Below are 18,369 nucleotides of genomic sequence, written 5' to 3' on the forward strand. Positions count from 1 at the left end.
ATCACGGGTTCAAATCCTATATATTGTGTAGATTTGGCCATTGTCTCCTAATGTTCTTGTTCTACATATGATATGAGTCCAAGCTTCTCAAGGACCCATAGACTGTAAAATAAGGCACTTTTCGTATACGGTTATAGACAGGTACCCTTATTTACTGCACTACATACTTCTTGTACATGGTTTCATGGGTATCTTTTATCACTTACTTTTTTGCGCACTTCCTATATAAGATTATATACAGGTACCCTTCACTTTCGGCATGACACACTTCCTGTATCAGATTATAGGCAGGTGCCCTTTGCTCACCACACTTTGCTTTTCCTGTACAAGATTACCAAACTTCAGTTCACATGAAATCTGACAGGTTGAATGTAAATTTTGCACATGCTTGAGAACACTGCTCATTGCAGATAGGCAAATGAGTGCTTGATGCACGAACGAACATGGAGCCAAGTGTGAAAATACTGTACGTGTGAATGTTGGTGCACAATAATGCACCAACACATCAAAATGGTGTGATCAAAATGTGTGATGGAAACATACCTTTTGGCCTAAGGTTTATACTATATACGAGCATGGATCCGCAGGGGAGGTTGAGGGCTTGGAGTTTGTGAGGGGTGGAGGGGTTGGCAAGGGGGGCTGTTGGGGACGTGAAATCGTGTTTTACATTGCGTCGATGTTCCGCCAATGTAATATTATATGATAGAACCTCACAAACTTTTATTCTCATTGTGTCGAGCAGGATATCTATTAAAGTGCTACTTTAATACAGACTTGGCATTTAATATGGAATATTTTTTTTGTGGGGGTGAACTTACTTTTCAAGATGACTTAGAACCAAAAGTTAATTGGAATTATGTTGAAATTATTCTAGATTTTGTTAATGTGACCTTTAAAAGAAACAAAAACCACATTTGACATTTCGAAGCAAATAAATTGATCCTTGAAAGTGATGTAAACTGATATCGAACTCAATTAACGGACAGTACTGTGTTAAACTTCTGTACGTTTTCCAGAAGTATCTCTTTATTTTGCACATTAGCCAAATTTTTTTTCAACAAAAACAAAAGCTAAATTATGACTGGGATTACGGACAGTAAAATTACAGTTCAGTACTTCGTGTAACCACCACGAGCATTCAGGAGAGCACGTACACGTCGAGGCATGCTGTTCACGAGATATGACAAGGTTTGGACAGGAATCGCTTGCCATGCAGTGACAATAGCCTGCTGCAATTCACACACAGAGGCAGGCTGCTGGTCCAAGTTGTCAATTTGACGCGTTCATTCTGCCCACAAGTTCTTTATCGGATCCATATCCGGGGACATGGCAGGCCACTTTATATGCTCTACACCACGGTCAGCAAGAAAGTGTTGGATCAGGCGAGCACGATGAGGCCATGCATTGTCATCTTGGAAGACAAAGTTTCCTCGAAAGGCTGCACGAGCAAATGGAAGCAATGTTTCTTCCAGAATGACCCTGTACTTGAACTGGTTCAGGTTTCCATTCAGAACAACCAGGTCAGTTTTGCCCCCTGCATGAAAAGCAGCCCAAACGGTCACCCCACCACCTCCAGCTTGGACTCTTGGCACTATACAATCTTCGTTGTGGGGTTCATGCACTTGTCTGCGCACTTGGACGTGGCCATCTTGACGATAGACCAGAAATCTAGACTCATCACTGAAGGTCACGTGATTCCAGTGTCCTGGCTGCCATTGACGGTGCTCTCTGGCCCACTGCAATCGGTGCTGGCTGTGTTGTCTGGTCAGGCGTGGCTTTCTCAGGGGACGCCTGGCATGATAGCCTGCTTGAACCAGTCGTTGGTTGACTAGCCTTCTGGATACAGGCACATTTGTCAGTTGCTGCCACTCAGCCCTAAGCCGATTAGCTGACTTGGTACGGCCATTGCAGACTAACCGGTGCAGCTGGCGATCATCTCTCCTTGTGGTTCTGCGTGGACGTCCTGGCCTCGGTATTGGAGTAGGGACACCCATCTGAGCATTTCGTTTCAGGATCTTTGACACCTGACCTTGAGTGATGCCATACTGCTGAGCAATAGCATGCTGTTTCATGCCAGAATTTCGGAAAGCCACCACTCCATGACAAACAGCATTGTCAAGTTGACGGACCATGTACAGAGGAAGCGGCAATAACTTTTGTAGACGTGCAGCAGTTGTTTTCCACTAATACACGACGCAACAACCCTTATATACCCGATTGTGAAGCCAATCATCAAATGTACCTGTCCTTACATTTTGTCACGCCACCTGTGATATAATCCTGTTATTGACTTCTTGCTGCGAAAGACAATCAGTGACATGGTTCTTTCAACAAAGACATCATCGAAGGGTAAAAGAAACTCATGAGATTGATATACTGAGTTCAGAAAGTAAATCCAAGTCAAGAAAAAAAAAATTCCATATTAAATGCCAAGTCGGTATATATACAGTTGATGAGTGAAATGTGTTCAAGGTAGTCTCTGAGTTAATATAACAAGGTGCTAACAATGCAAAGACCTCACTAAATATAATAAGTAAACCTAATTTGCTACTCAAGATGTACCTGCCATAGTACCTTTTGTAAACATTAATCATAAGCTTGTCTCCTGTCTATCAAAAGTTGATGATTGTTGCCCTTTTTGTCTCCAACTCCCTGTTATCCCTCCCTAGGACGTGGACACAATATATCTGTCACAAGACAGCCATGAGCTGAACCTGCAGGATTTTAGCCATTTGGACAGCAGGTGTGGGTTACCCAAGCCAACGCACATTAGCTCGGCCGGCTTAGTCAATTAGGGTGTGTGTGCGTGTGCGTGTGCGTGTGCGTGTGCTGTTACATTCCTCCCCCCAAGTGTTTCAGCAGCCACCTGGGAATGAATGATATATAGACATACACAATGAAGGTAATGCTTGTGCTTTATCCACATACCTCTAACTTCATAGGTTTTAACTTTTATTCCCCGTTAATAACCTATTAGTCCTATTTCTCATCACTTGTACACCCACTCACTGCGGGCGTGGAAAATATGGTAATTCCTCTTTGGGGTATACAGATTACAGTTGATCTATGGTCGGATCTCAAGACAATTGGGTGTGTGTTTATTCACCAAGTTTCTTGTGGAGAGATCGCCAAGTGCTTTAAGCATTTGAGCAAGCACTCCATTCAAAACGGTTAATGAACGGCTGGCTTGGCAAGCACTAGCTAGCTGCTTGGTAAAGGAGCACAACCCGAGCTTCTACCTTTCAGTTTCGTGTTAAACAGCAGGAGCGAGTTTCAAAAGTTCACGATGAAAAATGCCACGGCAGCGGCAGAAAGGGCCATGTTATAAACCCAACATGTGTGGGTTATATAGAGTACAGTAGATCTTCGCTCAGTTCTGTAAGTAAGCTTTACTTCATGGATGTCGGGATTCCTCCAAATTTTTTAATTTAGTGTTATAATGAGCATTGGCATTAGCGACTGTTTAAATTTTTTTAGAGCATTAGCGACTAACCATATGTGTTTGTGGTGTATAATATTTTTACTTCCTGTAGAAGCCGTTGCTCCCACAGAAACGCCATTATAACTACTAGGGCATGCCCGTACTATATATATATCTAAAATTATATCCCCCCCCTCTATTTACATGAAATGGTTTGGTCCATTCGCAAAGCCAAAGCGAACGGCTTGCGAGTACGGTGACAATCCCCCCCCCCCCTCTATTTACATGAAATGGTTTGGTCCAAAGCGAACGGCTTGCGGAGTTTGGTAAAGAAATCGCCATAGCTCGGTAACTACTTCTCCGATTAATATGAAACCTTGAAAAGGCACATCCTCGGGTCCCCAGCAATATACCTGGCAAGTTTCAAGTATATCGGACCCGTGGTTGTCGAGAAACAGCGGTCACAGACAAACGACACACAGACATACACACAGACATACAGAGATTACTGGAATTATAGATAGATAAGCTATTTATACACGTTATCACTGCAGGATAAATGCCTTGGGGGAAGTGGGACATTATTAGTATTGATATTGTTTTGTAATAACATTAATAATATGTGATTATCATTAATTTTGTTATTAAAAGGGTCTTTTTACAAATGCGATTAAGCTAATTTAGCTTTAATTTAGCTTTAAACGCTTTATCGCGATAAAGCTAATTTAACATGGATATACACCTCAACACGCAATGCCATTGACGGCAATGGCGGGGAAAACCCGCTCGGGGGAGAAAACCCCATTGGGGAGGGGGGCAAATGAATGTGCTACAACCTTCATTATGTAACCCTTCGTCATCCTGTCTCGTTTGGTTGAGATTGGATAAGTAACGACGGAGTGTATTGGCAATCAAAAATTCATCAGACAGACACAGATACAACATGGCGTATTTTAGTATGATGATGAACTTAACATCCTTTTGGATTTTGGACCATTTTCTTTCCTCTTTCTTTTTCTATGTATCTATGTAGAGGTGAACTCTTGAAAATAGTTTTTGTAAGGTTCACTTGGCTGCGTCTGGATGGATTTGAGGGTAGAGGAGTAGCAGCCGAAACACAAGTCCTATCCAGGTTCCTCCTGATGATGCCATCTTTGCCTATTTGGGTTCCTCCGGATACTCCAATGCTGTAATTGGTCTTTTATTTGATTATCCCTTTTAGCATTTCCAGGAAGGGAACATGGGCCAGTGCATCAGCACACAATGGCCTGATCTTCTAAGCAATACTATGGGATCGCTAACGATAACAACCTGAATGCATATGAACAGTCAGCATTAGATCCTCATATGAAGGAGCATACGCTGATGGAAAGCATATCCGACATGCACTGCATCAGAGAGGCAGTTTGGTTAGTTGGCGCCTGTTCGGGGTAGAATATAGATAGTCTGATTCCAAGGCAGCCACTGACTTGGTTATCCCAAAATAGAATTTGAATGGCACTCGGGCTGAGTTGTTAGGGTTAGGGTTAGGGTTAGGGTTAGAGATGTTGTTAGGGTTAGGGTTAGGGTTAGTTGTTAGGGTTAGGGTTAGTTAGGGTTAGGGTTAGTTGTTAGTGTTAGGGTTAGGGTTAGTTGTTAAGGTTAGGGTTAGAGTTGTTGTTAGGGTTAGGGTTAGTTGTTAGGGTTAGGGTTAGGGTTAGAGATGTTGTTAGGGTTAGGGTTAGGGTTAGTTGTTAGGGTTAGGGTTAGTTAGGGTTAAGTCAGAGCGCATATCTCCACCAGGCTGAACAGTTTACGTTTTGTGTCCCACTGGCAGGCCAGATCTGGATCCGGATATTAACCAAAATCTAATTGGCTTGTTCTTGTCAATTACCCACTCACCTAACAAGTTTTGTCATAAACCGTCCACAACTTTTTGAGATATTGTGCTGTATATAATTTTTGGCCCTATCTCTCAAAAGTGAAGAATCACTTGTAAAATCAAGTATAAATTATCGTAGCATGATCAGGATCAGGATCTTCACCAACATCGAATCAGTTCGTTCTTGTCACACACCCAACCTGTCCACCAAGTTTGTTTGTTTTTCCCCGAATTTGTCCATAACTTTTTGAGATGTCATGCTCACAGACAGCCAGACAGACGGACAGGGGTGAAAACGTAACCACCGTCCATCTTTTGTGATTTAAGTAATAATTATCCCCATGGTGTTTGAAAAAAAAGTAACGGGGGAATGTTGTAATCGGCCTGGCTGTCTGTCCGTCTGTCTGTCCGTCTGTCATGCTGTGTCCTCCAAAAGAGTTGGGCAGAATTTCACCAAACTTGGTAGTTATGATCAACACGTGACACGAAGGTGCAAGAGTTTTATCGTTTGGGCCCTGCCCCTTGGGGCGGGGTAAAAATGTCAAATACCAAAAAATGCAATTACGCACACATTTTTCAACATTTTTAAAATGAAACTTTGCATACACAATCAACATTGGGGACTTATGAAATATGTAACGATTTTTGGGATTTGATGACCCAGTCCATGCCCGCGGAGGTGTGGACTTGGCGGTCACAGGGATCAAAACCTCACAGAGGTCAAACGATATTGGGTTATTCCTGGTGGAACTTTGTGCAATCTTTCAACTTTGCCTTTGGTGAGAAGCGCCAGGATTTTTAATGGCGTGCCATTGACTTCACTCCAGTTTTTATTTTCTTAATTTCCCAGTCCCTCAGTTGGCCAAATAATCATGAAGCTTGGTGGAATTCGATTTTTATTTTTTAACAATTTGGACGGGTAAAACCGGTTTCTTTTTGAGCATTTATTTATATTTTTATGAATTCAAGTCTTCAGGATTTCATAGTTACCCTCGCCTGAGGAGAGGGTATTGCATTTGAGTCCGTTTGTCTGTTTGTCTGTCTGTCTGTTTATTTGTCCGCACAGAATAAATATGATTTTCTCTGCAACCGTTGGTCCGATTGACAGGAAATTTTCACCACAGGTGCAACTACACCTGTATAATTTTTATGATAATTATGACGTCACGTGGTTCGTCCGCCATCTTGGAAAAAACAAAAAACTTTGCACCTCTATATCTCCGAAAGCGCTGAATAGAAAAAATTGGGACATGGCTCATTGCAAAGAACTCTCCATGGGGAATAAAAGTTGTTAATGATGATGTCATAGGTGCCTCCATTATGACATCATAATTCGACAAGTACAAAACTTCATCCTAACAAGATGAAATTTATTGAGTGTCATGTAGACATAAATTGGTGGAGGAAAAAAAATGATGACGTCATCGGTCACGTGGTTCGGCCGCCATATTTGTTTTAACACAAAAGCCTTAAAAAACTGAAAATACATCCTGGCAAGGGTTTGCAATCTCAGATTGCTCTTTCTTGTTATTACAATGCCTCATACATCCGGTAGGTATTATTACAATACCGTTTAACCTCTCATGAGAAACGTCTACAGTCCTTGGCAACTTTAACCCCACACATGCACTGTACATGAATACTCTGCTCAAGGACAGCTGTTTTCACAGAGATGTAAATACCTGCTTCACTCATTGCATTTTTACCCTGCGCTGGCAAAGCGAAAAGCAGGGTTAGGCATTCGGTTGCATACATGTGGGGTACGTGCGTACGCGTGGTGTTCATTTCTTCATTTTAAAAAATCATTTTCTTGGCAACCGTTGGTCCGATTGACACAACATTTTTTACCATAGGAGTGACTCCGCCTGTATAATTTTTTATTCCTAATTATGACGTCATAGGTCACTGGTACAGGCACTATCTTGGAAAAACTTTGCACCTCTATATCTCTGAAACCGCTCCATGGGGGAAAAAAAAGTAAATGTGGCTCATTGTAGTGTGTAATAAAAGTGTTAACGATGACGTCATTGGTGCCTTAATTATTACGTCGTAATTCGACAGGGACAACACTTAGTGTGATCAGTTTGAAATTTATTGAGCGTGATCTACACAACAAATATATTAGAGAATATAAATTTTTGATGTAATCGCTCACGTGATCTGGCAGCCATATTGAATCAAAGAAAAAAACCCTTCCAAAACAGAAGAGTTGGCTCAGACCAAGTTGACTGCGCAGGGTTAAGTATTCTATGAATACCATCTAGTTTTATACATTGATGGAACTTTAATACATTTTAACCATTTTTTCGTCGCCCTTCGATAAATTTCGTTGATTAACAAATTAAATTTATTCGTCAGTCTGTTAGTGTAATCTTAAATCTGTTTGCAGACATTTCCCAATAAAAAATGAATCCTGTCAAGCCTAGTCATGGAGCAGGAATTTGGACTTTGGTGTGGGTAATGGTAAACAGTGGCCTATTCTTTTCAAAAGGTTGTATGATCTTTAACATCAACTGAAATGGAAATGGTTACAGCGGCCTTTACCTACCCATTTGAAAAATGGTGTGCTCTGGAATGCAGCACCCCTACTGGCGATTTCGTTAATCTGACCACATTGGGGATCAAACCCAGACTTTTACTGTAAAGACAATTGTGACTTGTCTAAGCTGTCCTGCCATCCCACATTCAAACCAACCATGAACTGTGTGCAGGGACCTTGTGCCTATTATTGCTGCCCTGGAGTACAACCACTGGTTTACGAAGTTTTCTGTTAAAGACATGAAGCTGGTAAGGTATTTGTCGAGTTCCAGTGCTATTTGTCCATTTGTGGCAAATTTAAGTCTCAATTTGATCTCCCACACACACTTTGTTGAATAAGTGATTAATGCAGCAACATAATGTGAATGCTTTCTCTCATTGTGAATTGAGCGTAATTGTTATGGCTTATTAATGACATTAAAGAAGATGGGGAAAGTTGCACAGAAAAAACAATTCTGCCAAATTGGTCATCGCTGTGTTTCCGTCATAACGTGAGAGCACACATGTGTACACCCCAAGATGGCACACACACACACACACACACACACACACACACACACACACACACACACACACACACACACACACACACACACACACACACACACACACACGTTTTCACCCTGACATGACAACACACACACCAACACACACATTTCACCCCAACAAGACTTTAGACACATTTCACCCCAACAAGACAATAGACACATTTCACCCCAACAAGACAACAGACACATTTCCACCCCAACACAGCAACAGACACATTTCCACCCCAACACACACAGTTCCACCCCAACACACACATTTCCACCACAACACACACATTTCCACCCCAACACACACATTTCACCCCAACAAGACAACAGACACATTTTCACCCCAACACAGCAACAGACACATTTCCACCCCAATACACACATTTCCACCCCAACACAGCAACACACACATTTCCACCCCAACACACACATTTCCACCCCAACACACACATTTCCACCCAACACACACATTTCCACCCCAACACACACATGTCCACCCAAACACACACATTTCCACCCCAACACACACATTTCCACCCCAACACACACATTTCCACCCAAACACACACATTTCACCCCAACAAGACAACAGACACATTTTCACCCCAACACAGCAACAGACACATTTCCACCCCAACACACACATTTCCACCCCAACACAGCAACACACACATTTCCACCCCAACACACACATTTCCACCCCAACACACATTTCCACCCCAACACACACATTTCCACCCAAACACACACATTTCCACCCCAACACACACATTTCCACCCCAACACACACATTTCCACCCCAACACACACATTTCACCCCAACAAGACAACAGACACATTTTCACCCCAACACAGCAACAGACACATTTCCACCCCAACACACACATTTCCACCCCAACACAGCAACACACACATTTCCACCCCAACACACACATTTCCACCCCAACACACACATTTCCACCCAACACACACATTTCCACTCCAACACACACATGTCCACCCAAACACACACATTTCCACCCCAACACACACATTTCCACCCCAACACACACATTTCCACCCCAACACACACATTTCCACCCAAACACACACATTTCCACCCCAACACACATTTCCACCCCAACACACACATTTCCACCCCAACACACACATTTCCACCCCAACACACACATTTCCACCCCAACACACACATTTCCACCCCAACACACACATTGCCACCCCAACACACACATTGCCACCCCAACACACACATTTCCACCCCAACACACACATTTCCACCCCAACACACACATTTCCACCCCAACACACACATTTCCACCCCAACACACACATTTCCACCCCAACACACACATTTCCACCCAAACACACACATTTCCACCCCAACACACACAATTCCACCCCAACACACACATTTCCACCCCAACACACACATTTCCACCCCAACACACACATTTCCACCCCAACACACACATTTCACCCCAACAAGACAACAGACACATTTCACCCCAACACAGCAACAGACACATTTCCACCCCAACACACACATTTCCACCCCAACACACACATTTCCACCCCAACACACACATTTCCACCCCAACACACACATTTCCACCCCAACACACACATTTCCACCCCAACACACACATTTCCACCCCAACACAAACATTTCCACCCCAACACACACATTTCCACCCCAACACACACATTTCCACCCCAACACACACATTTCCACCCCAACATACACATTTCCACCCCAACACACACATTTCCACCCCAACACACACATTTCCACCCCAACACACACATTTCCACCCCAACACACACATTGCCACCCCAACACACACATTTCCACCCCAACACACACATTTCCACCCCAACACACACATGTCCACCCCAACACACACTTTCCACCCCAGCACACACATTTCCACCCCAACACACACATTTCCACCCCAACACACACTTTCCACCCCAACACACACATTGCCACCCCAACACACACATTTCCACCCCAACACACACATTTCCACCCCAACACACACATTTCCACCCCAACACACACATTTCCACCCCAACACACACATTTCCACCCCAACACACACATTTCCACCCCAACACAAACATTTCCACCCCAACACACACATTTCCACCCCAACACACACATTTCCACCCCAACACACACATTTCCACCCCAACATACACATTTCCACCCCAACACACACATTTCCACCCCAACACACACATTTCCACCCCAACACACACATTTCCACCCCAACACACACATTGCCACCCCAACACACACATTTCCACCCCAACACACACATTTCCACCCCAACACACACATGTCCACCCCAACACACACTTTCCACCCCAACACACACATTTCCACCCCAACACACACATTTCCACCCCAACACACACTTTCCACCCCAACACACACATTGCCACCCCAACACACACATTTCCACCCCAACACACACATTGCCACCCCAACACACACATTTCCACCCCAACACACACATTTCCACCCCAACACACACTTTCCACCCCAACACACACTGTCCACCCCAACACACACATGTCCACCCCAACACACACTTTCCACCCCAACACACACTTTCCACCCCAACACACACATTTCCACCCCAACACACACTTTCCACCCCAACACACACATTGCCACCCCAACACACACATTGCCACCCCAACACACACATTTCCACCCCAACACACACATTTCCACCCCAACACACACATTTCCACCCCAACACACACATTTCCACCCCAACACACACATTTCCACCCCAACACACACATTTTCACCCCGACATGACAACATACACACCAACACACACGTTTTCACACTGACATGACAACATACACACCAACACACACGTTTTCACCCCGACATGACAACATACACACCAACACACACGTTTTCACCCCAACACAACAACATACACACCAACACACACGTTTTCACCCTGACATGACAACATACACACCAACACACACGTTTTCACACTGACATGACAACATACGCACCAACACACACGTTTTCACCCCGACATGACAACATACACACCAACACACACGTTTTCACCCCAACACAACAACATACACACCAACACACACGTTTTCACCCTGACATGACAACATACACACCAACACACACGTTTTCACACTGACATGACAACATACACACCAACACACACGTTTTCACCCTGACATGACAACATACACACCAACACACACGTTTTCACTCCAACACAACAACATACACACCAACACACAACTTTCTGTTGATGACATCTCCAATTAATCAATTAGTCTTGTTTAAATAATGATGTCTTTTGTCGTTTTCTGTAATCTGTAATTCCGTAATCTTCATCTTCTGTAGCCTTTTGGTGAAAAATTGATCTGTCATTACCCGGACACAAAGTCTTTGTGTAAAAATACAAATATAAATAAAATTTCAAACACTGTATATATAAATATACAATAGCATGGACAGAAAATGCATACATGTAGATATCCTGAGCTGTTTTATTGCTGTTTTATAATCAGGGATCCGAGCTGAGTGAACACACCTTACGTGTGATTGCTAAGTCCACCAAGATGGAGGAGCTTCTTCTCGAGAATGTCGGAGTAAAATCGTGAGTCCCACACCACGACACTCGAACCTCTTTAACAAAGCCCTGGTTGTACCAAGGTCACAATAAGGATTTTTATTTAATTATGTTTTACCAAAGAACACCAAACATAAGACATCAATGAACCTGCCAATGTTACTGAACAATGTTTGATACCAGGTACCTTTGTCTGCATCATTGTAACAGGTAGTTATCATGCCATGTGTAATTAGATAATGACGAGTATAATGAAGCCTGCATGATACAGGGCCTGCACATTTATGCCACCTGCTCTATGAAAGCAAAACGCTACGTGTGGATCAGCATTTTTAGCTCACCTGGAATATAGTTCCGGGGAGTTTGTGGGATGGCGCACCATCCGTCAGTCCGTAAACACTTGCAACTTTTTCTCCGAAACTGCTGATGGGATTGTGACCAAATTGGCTAAAATAATAATCGTTATTGTTAGTGGGTTCAGATAGGGGGTCAAAGTGGGCTCAGGTTTGACCCCCCAAAATAGTTAATGTATTTCCTTTCTTCTCAGAAACTACACACGCAATTCCGATGAAACTTGACCACAACCTTCATCACCCAAGATGTACCATAGTTTGTTCACGGCTTTAAAAAAACTCGACGCCTAAGAAGGTCTATGGTGATTGGTGGGGTTACCCCCCAAAATAGGTCTTTTCTCTCTTCTCAGAAAATACACATACAATTCCTATGAAACTTGACCACAGCATCCATTTCATCACCCGTGATGTACCAACATTTGTTCACAGCATTAAAAAACTGGGGTTGAAGGTGATCTATGGGGGGGAAGGGGGATTGCCCCCCAAAATAGGTATTTGCTCTCTTCTCAGGAACTACACACACACAATTTCAATGAAACGTGTCAACAACCTTCATCACCCGTGATGTACCAAAGTTTGTTCACGGCATTCGAACAATCAGGGTCGAAGGGATTCTATGCGAGAGTGGTGCGGAGGTGTTGCCCCTCCCAAAATGCGTATATATTTTGTTTCCTTAATGTCTTATGATTGATTATGTTCGTATGATTCTACATGCTCCTTTGTCTCCTACCAACCATTGAAATTATTTTAAAATACTGCCATACTGTTTAAAATACCTTCAGTCAGTGTGGTATACTGCTTTATTCTACCAGGTGAGCACCCATTGGTATTGCCCCTTTTTTTTCTTTTTTTTTGTATACAGAGTCAGGCTCGTGAAAGAGCTAACATTTATCAAACAAACAAATCAAACAAACAAGCAAACAAAGTATATAAAAAGGGGAGCGGTCAACAAGATGGGGAGAGAAGGGGAGGAAGCACACAAACACAACATTTGAGGGCAGGGACATCGGGAGATGTGTGGGAGGCAGAGGGCCTGGGGGTAGGCAGGATAGGTATAAAACGCAAGGACACCAAGGACTTCCAGGAAAGAAGACAAAAGTCACCTCAAAAAAGTGGATTTGGGGTGAAATTAGCAGGGGTAGAAAAGATCAAGGTTTTGGATTGGGGAAGATGAGAGATGGTGGTGAACAGCCGTTTTAAAGACCTGGAGGGAGGAGTGGGATTGAAGAGAGTGAGGGAGTTTGTTCCAGAGGCGGGAGAAAAGAGGAATGAAGGAGTGAAGGTGAGCAGAGAGTCTTGATTTTGGTAGTTCAACCATAAGAGGGTTGCAGGCAGATCTTGTGCGACCTGCAGGAATATTTGGGGGACAGAGCCCAGAGACAGCTGGGGGAGCAAGGCCGGAGAGGAGTCGGTAGAAGACGGAAAGACCACCAACCTGCCTGCGGTGAGTAAGTGAAAGGCCCTCGGAGATAGCGTCATCGCGGGAGATTCCAATGATTCTGAACGCTTTGGTTTCAACAGCGTGAAGACGAGCTAGGTGTGAGGCAGGAGCACCAGCCCAGAGGGGAGAGCAGTATTCCATTGAGCTGCGGATGAAAGCCTTGTATGTGGTGAGGAGCTCAAGTGTGCCAAGGAAGGACTTCGCACGACGGAGGATGCCCAGTCGGCGACTGGCTTTGGAGGCCAGCTTGGAAATGTGGTTTTCCCAGGAAAGATCATGGCAGATAGTGAGACCCAAAAGCTTGAGTGACAGAACTTCTTGGAGAGGATTATTCAGAAAGTAGAAGGGAGGGTTGTCCAGTCGGTCTTTTCGGAGAGACATCGTAAGAGTGTGAGATTTGTCAGGATTGAAAGACATGTTCCACTTGTTTGCCCAGTCTGTGATTTTGTCCAGGTCTGCAGAGAGTGAGGAGGCTGCAGACTGCCGATCTGAGGGATGAGGAATGGAGCGGCAGAGAGTGGAGTCATCAGCAAAGAGATAGAGAGGATTTTCAAGAGAGTCAGAGAGATCATTGATGAAGACCAGAAAAAGCACAGGGCCCAGAATACTGCCTTGGGTAACTCCAGCCTGAACAGGAAGAGGAGATGTGAGAAACCCATTCAGAGCCACACGTTGACTACGACGAGAGAGGAAGTCCGCCAGCCATGCGTGGAGATTTCCATGGATACCAAAGGAGGAGAGTTTGGTGAGCAGAGCGGGGTGCCAGACCGTATCGAAGGCACGTGATATGTCGAGGGAGACAGCTCTAATTTCCTGTTTGGCATTGAGGACCTCCATCCATTGTTGAGACAGCAGAAGCAGCATGTCCAGAGTAGAGTGACCTGGTCTGAAATCAAATTGATGATCAGAAATCAAGCCATTGGAGAAGAGGAAAGATTTCATATCCGAAGCAATGATGGATTCCATGACTTTGCTGATAATTGGGAGAAGGCTGATTGGTCTGTAGTTGCTAGGATCTGTTTTTGCACCTTTTTTTGTGCAAAGCGGTGATGTTGGCTGATTTCCAAGCAGATGGCAGTTGACCTTGAGCAAAAGAGAGGGTGAAGAGAACAGAGAGAGGGAGTGAAAGAGCGGAAGAACAGGATTTTAGGACCCGTGGGCTGATGCCGTCAGGTCCAGTTGCAGAATCAGAGTCGAGGGTTGACAGAAACTTTTCCACCTTGTCAGGAGGAAAGGACACGGAGTCCAGGAGCAGCTGGGTACGACTGGGTATGGTGGGTACAGAGAGGGATGGGTTTGGGACACAAGATTTCGAGGCAAACACAGAGTTGAGGCATTCAGCTTTTTCACGTGCGGAGTCAGCTATGTAGCCATTTGAGGTAAGGGAGGGGATGGAGGGGGAACAAACCTATTTGAACCTATTGAGTAGGAACCCCTATTTTTGTTACAGCATTTGGATCTCATGCCTGCAATAAGAGGTCGATTTTGCTTAATTCCATTATTATCCATCTAAATGATATTTTGGATCTTACAGGAGGAAGTGCATTCCTGAGTTTTGATGGTGGACTGAATTGAGACTATCCATATGCTATCTGATTCATACAGTGGCCTGCAATAGTATTCACCCCCTACCAATAATGCCACATTTAAATGAATTATGTGGAAACAATTTTTCCAAATAAACTCTTTTATTCATAACTGGAGATCAAACTAAACATAGTTGAAAGAGGTCACATGTCATGAATACCTGCAAAAAACATGTAGAAATCAAAATTCACTGGTTGCAAAAGTATTCAGCTCCTTCGGTCAATACTTGGTGGAAGCAGCAATGACTTTGACCTTTCGTTGCAAAGACTGCTACGAGTCTTTTGGGTCGGTCTCTACCAGCTTTACACAGTGAGATGGTGAAATCTTTCCCCATTCATCGTGTGAAAGTCTGTCTAGTTCTGACAAGTTTGATTGGGATCGTTGATGGACCGCAATCTTAGTCTCACCATAAATGGTCAATTGGTATCAAGTCAGGACATTGACTGGGCCACTCAAGAACATTTATTTTCGTCTTATTCAGCCACTCCGGTTTGGCTTTAGCTTTGTGCTTCAGAACATTGTCCTTCTGAAATGTGAATCTCCTACCCAGCTTCTTCACTTCTCCTGCACTTCCGATCCGATTCTCCTGCACTTCACACCGTCCATTGTCCCTTCTATCCCGACAAGCTTCGCCAGTCCCTGCTGAGGAAAAGCAGCCCCATAACATGATGCTGTCACCACCATGCTTGACAGTCGGGATGGTGTTGATTGGGTGATTTGCAGTGTTAGGCTTGCACCAGACATAACACTTTGAATTTAGACCAAAAAGTTCAATTTTTGTCTCGTCTGACCACAAAATGTTTCTCCATATGCCTGCAGTCTCATCAAAATGCTTTTTCGCAAACTTTATACGAGCTTTTAGATTTGTCTTTTTCACCAATGGCTTCTTTCTTGCGACCTGTCCATAGTGGCCGGCTTTGTGAAGGGAACGGGATATTGTTGATTGATGAACACTGACCCACATCTTGGACATAGAGCCTTGCAGATCTTTCAAAGTCATTGTTGGATTTACAGTGTCATCCCAAACCAGTTTCCTGTTTTCCCGGATGCTGAGTTTGGATGGGTGACCTGATCTGGGTAGAGTCTTGGTGGTATGATACTTCTTCCACTTCTTTGTGATGGATTTCACCATACTACTCAAAGGGATAATGAGTGACTTTGAAATCATCTTATAACCCTCTCCCAAACGGTGCTTCTCCACCACTTTATGTCAGACTTCTTTGAAAAGCTCCTTGGTCTTCATGTTTGCCTTGTTGGTTGACCAAGCGAGTTGCACCTTAAAACTCCTTAGATAAGTGGGGGAGATTAAGTTTTTACTTTAACCACTGATTACATACAGGTGAAACTTATACTTATTGTGTAACCTTTCAAATAAATAATTTGCTTTGAAGTGATGTAGGGTTAATTAGGGAAAGGGTTTGAATACTTATGTAACTGACAATCATCTGATTTTCTCTGTTAATCTAACTCATTCACATTTAATCTTCATTTTTTTAAAGCTTTATCACTTTGGAGTAGTTTGTGAAGACTCTATATAAAAAATTTGATTTGAACGCATCATGAAATAAGCTCAGGTGGCATGAAAATGTGAAAACTTTGGAGGGGGTGAATACTTTTGCGGGCCACTGCATTTTAAAATTGAATATTTTTGGGGTTCTAATTTATATTTTTCATTAATTTTGTGGTGACTAACCTGGTTAGGCCCATATTTGTGCGTTCCAATAATGTCCAAGCTAAGTGATGTTTTTCGGTGGCGATTAACATTGTTACCATGTCTATCATAGCATCAGCGAGTTTAAAGCAAAGTGATGCCGATGTGCTCAGAGTACCACAATGGTGCGAAAAACATGTTTTTAATTAAAGTGAGATTTAGGAGAACGTGCCGGAGGCCGGCCAGCGCAACGTCTTGGAAGCGAAGAAAACGGCCAATTGGCAGCAAAAATACTGTATGCAATTGGCCAATCCTGTAATGGCATAATCAACTAGAACAGCACTTGGAAGAGCACATACTTCTGCCAGGCTGAACAGTTTGTTTTATCTCCCACGAGTTGGTCGTATCTGCATCCGGACCGTAACAAAACCTAATCCGCTTGTTCTTGTTACCCACACAACTCGTCCACCAAGTTTTGTCATAACCCGTCCACAACCTTTTGAGATATCGTGCTATATATAGTTTTTCGCCCGATCTCTCAATGGGGAAGAATCACTTTGAAATTCTAATATCTGGATCCAGAACCGGATCCTCACAATAATTGAATCAATTCATCCCTTTCGCGCACCCAACCTTTCCACCAGGTTTTGTCAGAATCGGTCCATAACTTTTTAAGATATCCTGCTCACAGACAGACAGACAGACAGACAGACAGATGGACAATGAAATAGGAGTGAAGACATAACCTCCATCCACCTTTGGTGGTGTAGGTAATAATGCAGGCGAAATCAAATATCACTTTACTGTCATTCCCTGTGGTCTTTGCATATTGAGTTTATTTTGCTGTACTGTACTGTTTCCCGATGTGTACCCCGGTTTAGAATAGGTACACCGTATCCCTGCGTGTCGTAAGAGGCGACTAAGATGGTTGGCGTCAGGAAGGGCATCCGGCCATAAAAACATTGCCTCAAAAAGAGAACCATGACAATTACAACTACATATGGGCAGGGTACAGCCCGAAGTGGAGATCGGTTTCTGAGGTTTGGGACATGGAATGTAGGGACAATGACAGGGAGATCAGAAGTGGTGGAAGTATTGGTCAGAAGAAGAGTGGACATAAGTTGTGTGCAAGAGACGAGATGGAAGGAAAGTGGTGTGAGAATGGTGAAGGGTAGGCAGGGACAGAAATACAAGTTTGTGTGGTAAGGGTGCCCGGAGGGCGTGAATGGTGTTGGTGTCCTGTTTTCTGAGGAGTTTGTAGACAGTGTGGTGAGTGTGACTAGAGTGAGTGATAGGTTGATGATGGTGAAAATGATGATTGGAAAGGTGAACGTCATGGTGAACGTCATCTC

The 18,369-nt window shown here is 43.6% G+C and overlaps 1 protein-coding gene across 1 annotated transcript in view; it reads left to right on the top strand.

Moving 5' to 3' along the window:
• The window catches only part of LOC137434868 (F-actin-uncapping protein LRRC16A), a 265,856-nt gene that overhangs the window by 106,477 nt on the left and 141,010 nt on the right, over positions 1 to 18,369 (top strand). Inside the window, 3 exon segments of the mRNA XM_078784989.1 lie at positions 2,670 to 2,743; positions 7,994 to 8,069; positions 11,924 to 12,012. Of these exon segments, the coding sequence (XP_078641115.1) occupies positions 2,670 to 2,743; positions 7,994 to 8,069; positions 11,924 to 12,012 (239 nt within the window).

Source organism: Myxine glutinosa, chromosome 9, assembly GCF_964187855.1.
Source record: "Myxine glutinosa chromosome 9, kmMyxGlut1.1, whole genome shotgun sequence".
NCBI lineage: Eukaryota > Metazoa > Chordata > Myxini > Myxiniformes > Myxinidae > Myxine > Myxine glutinosa.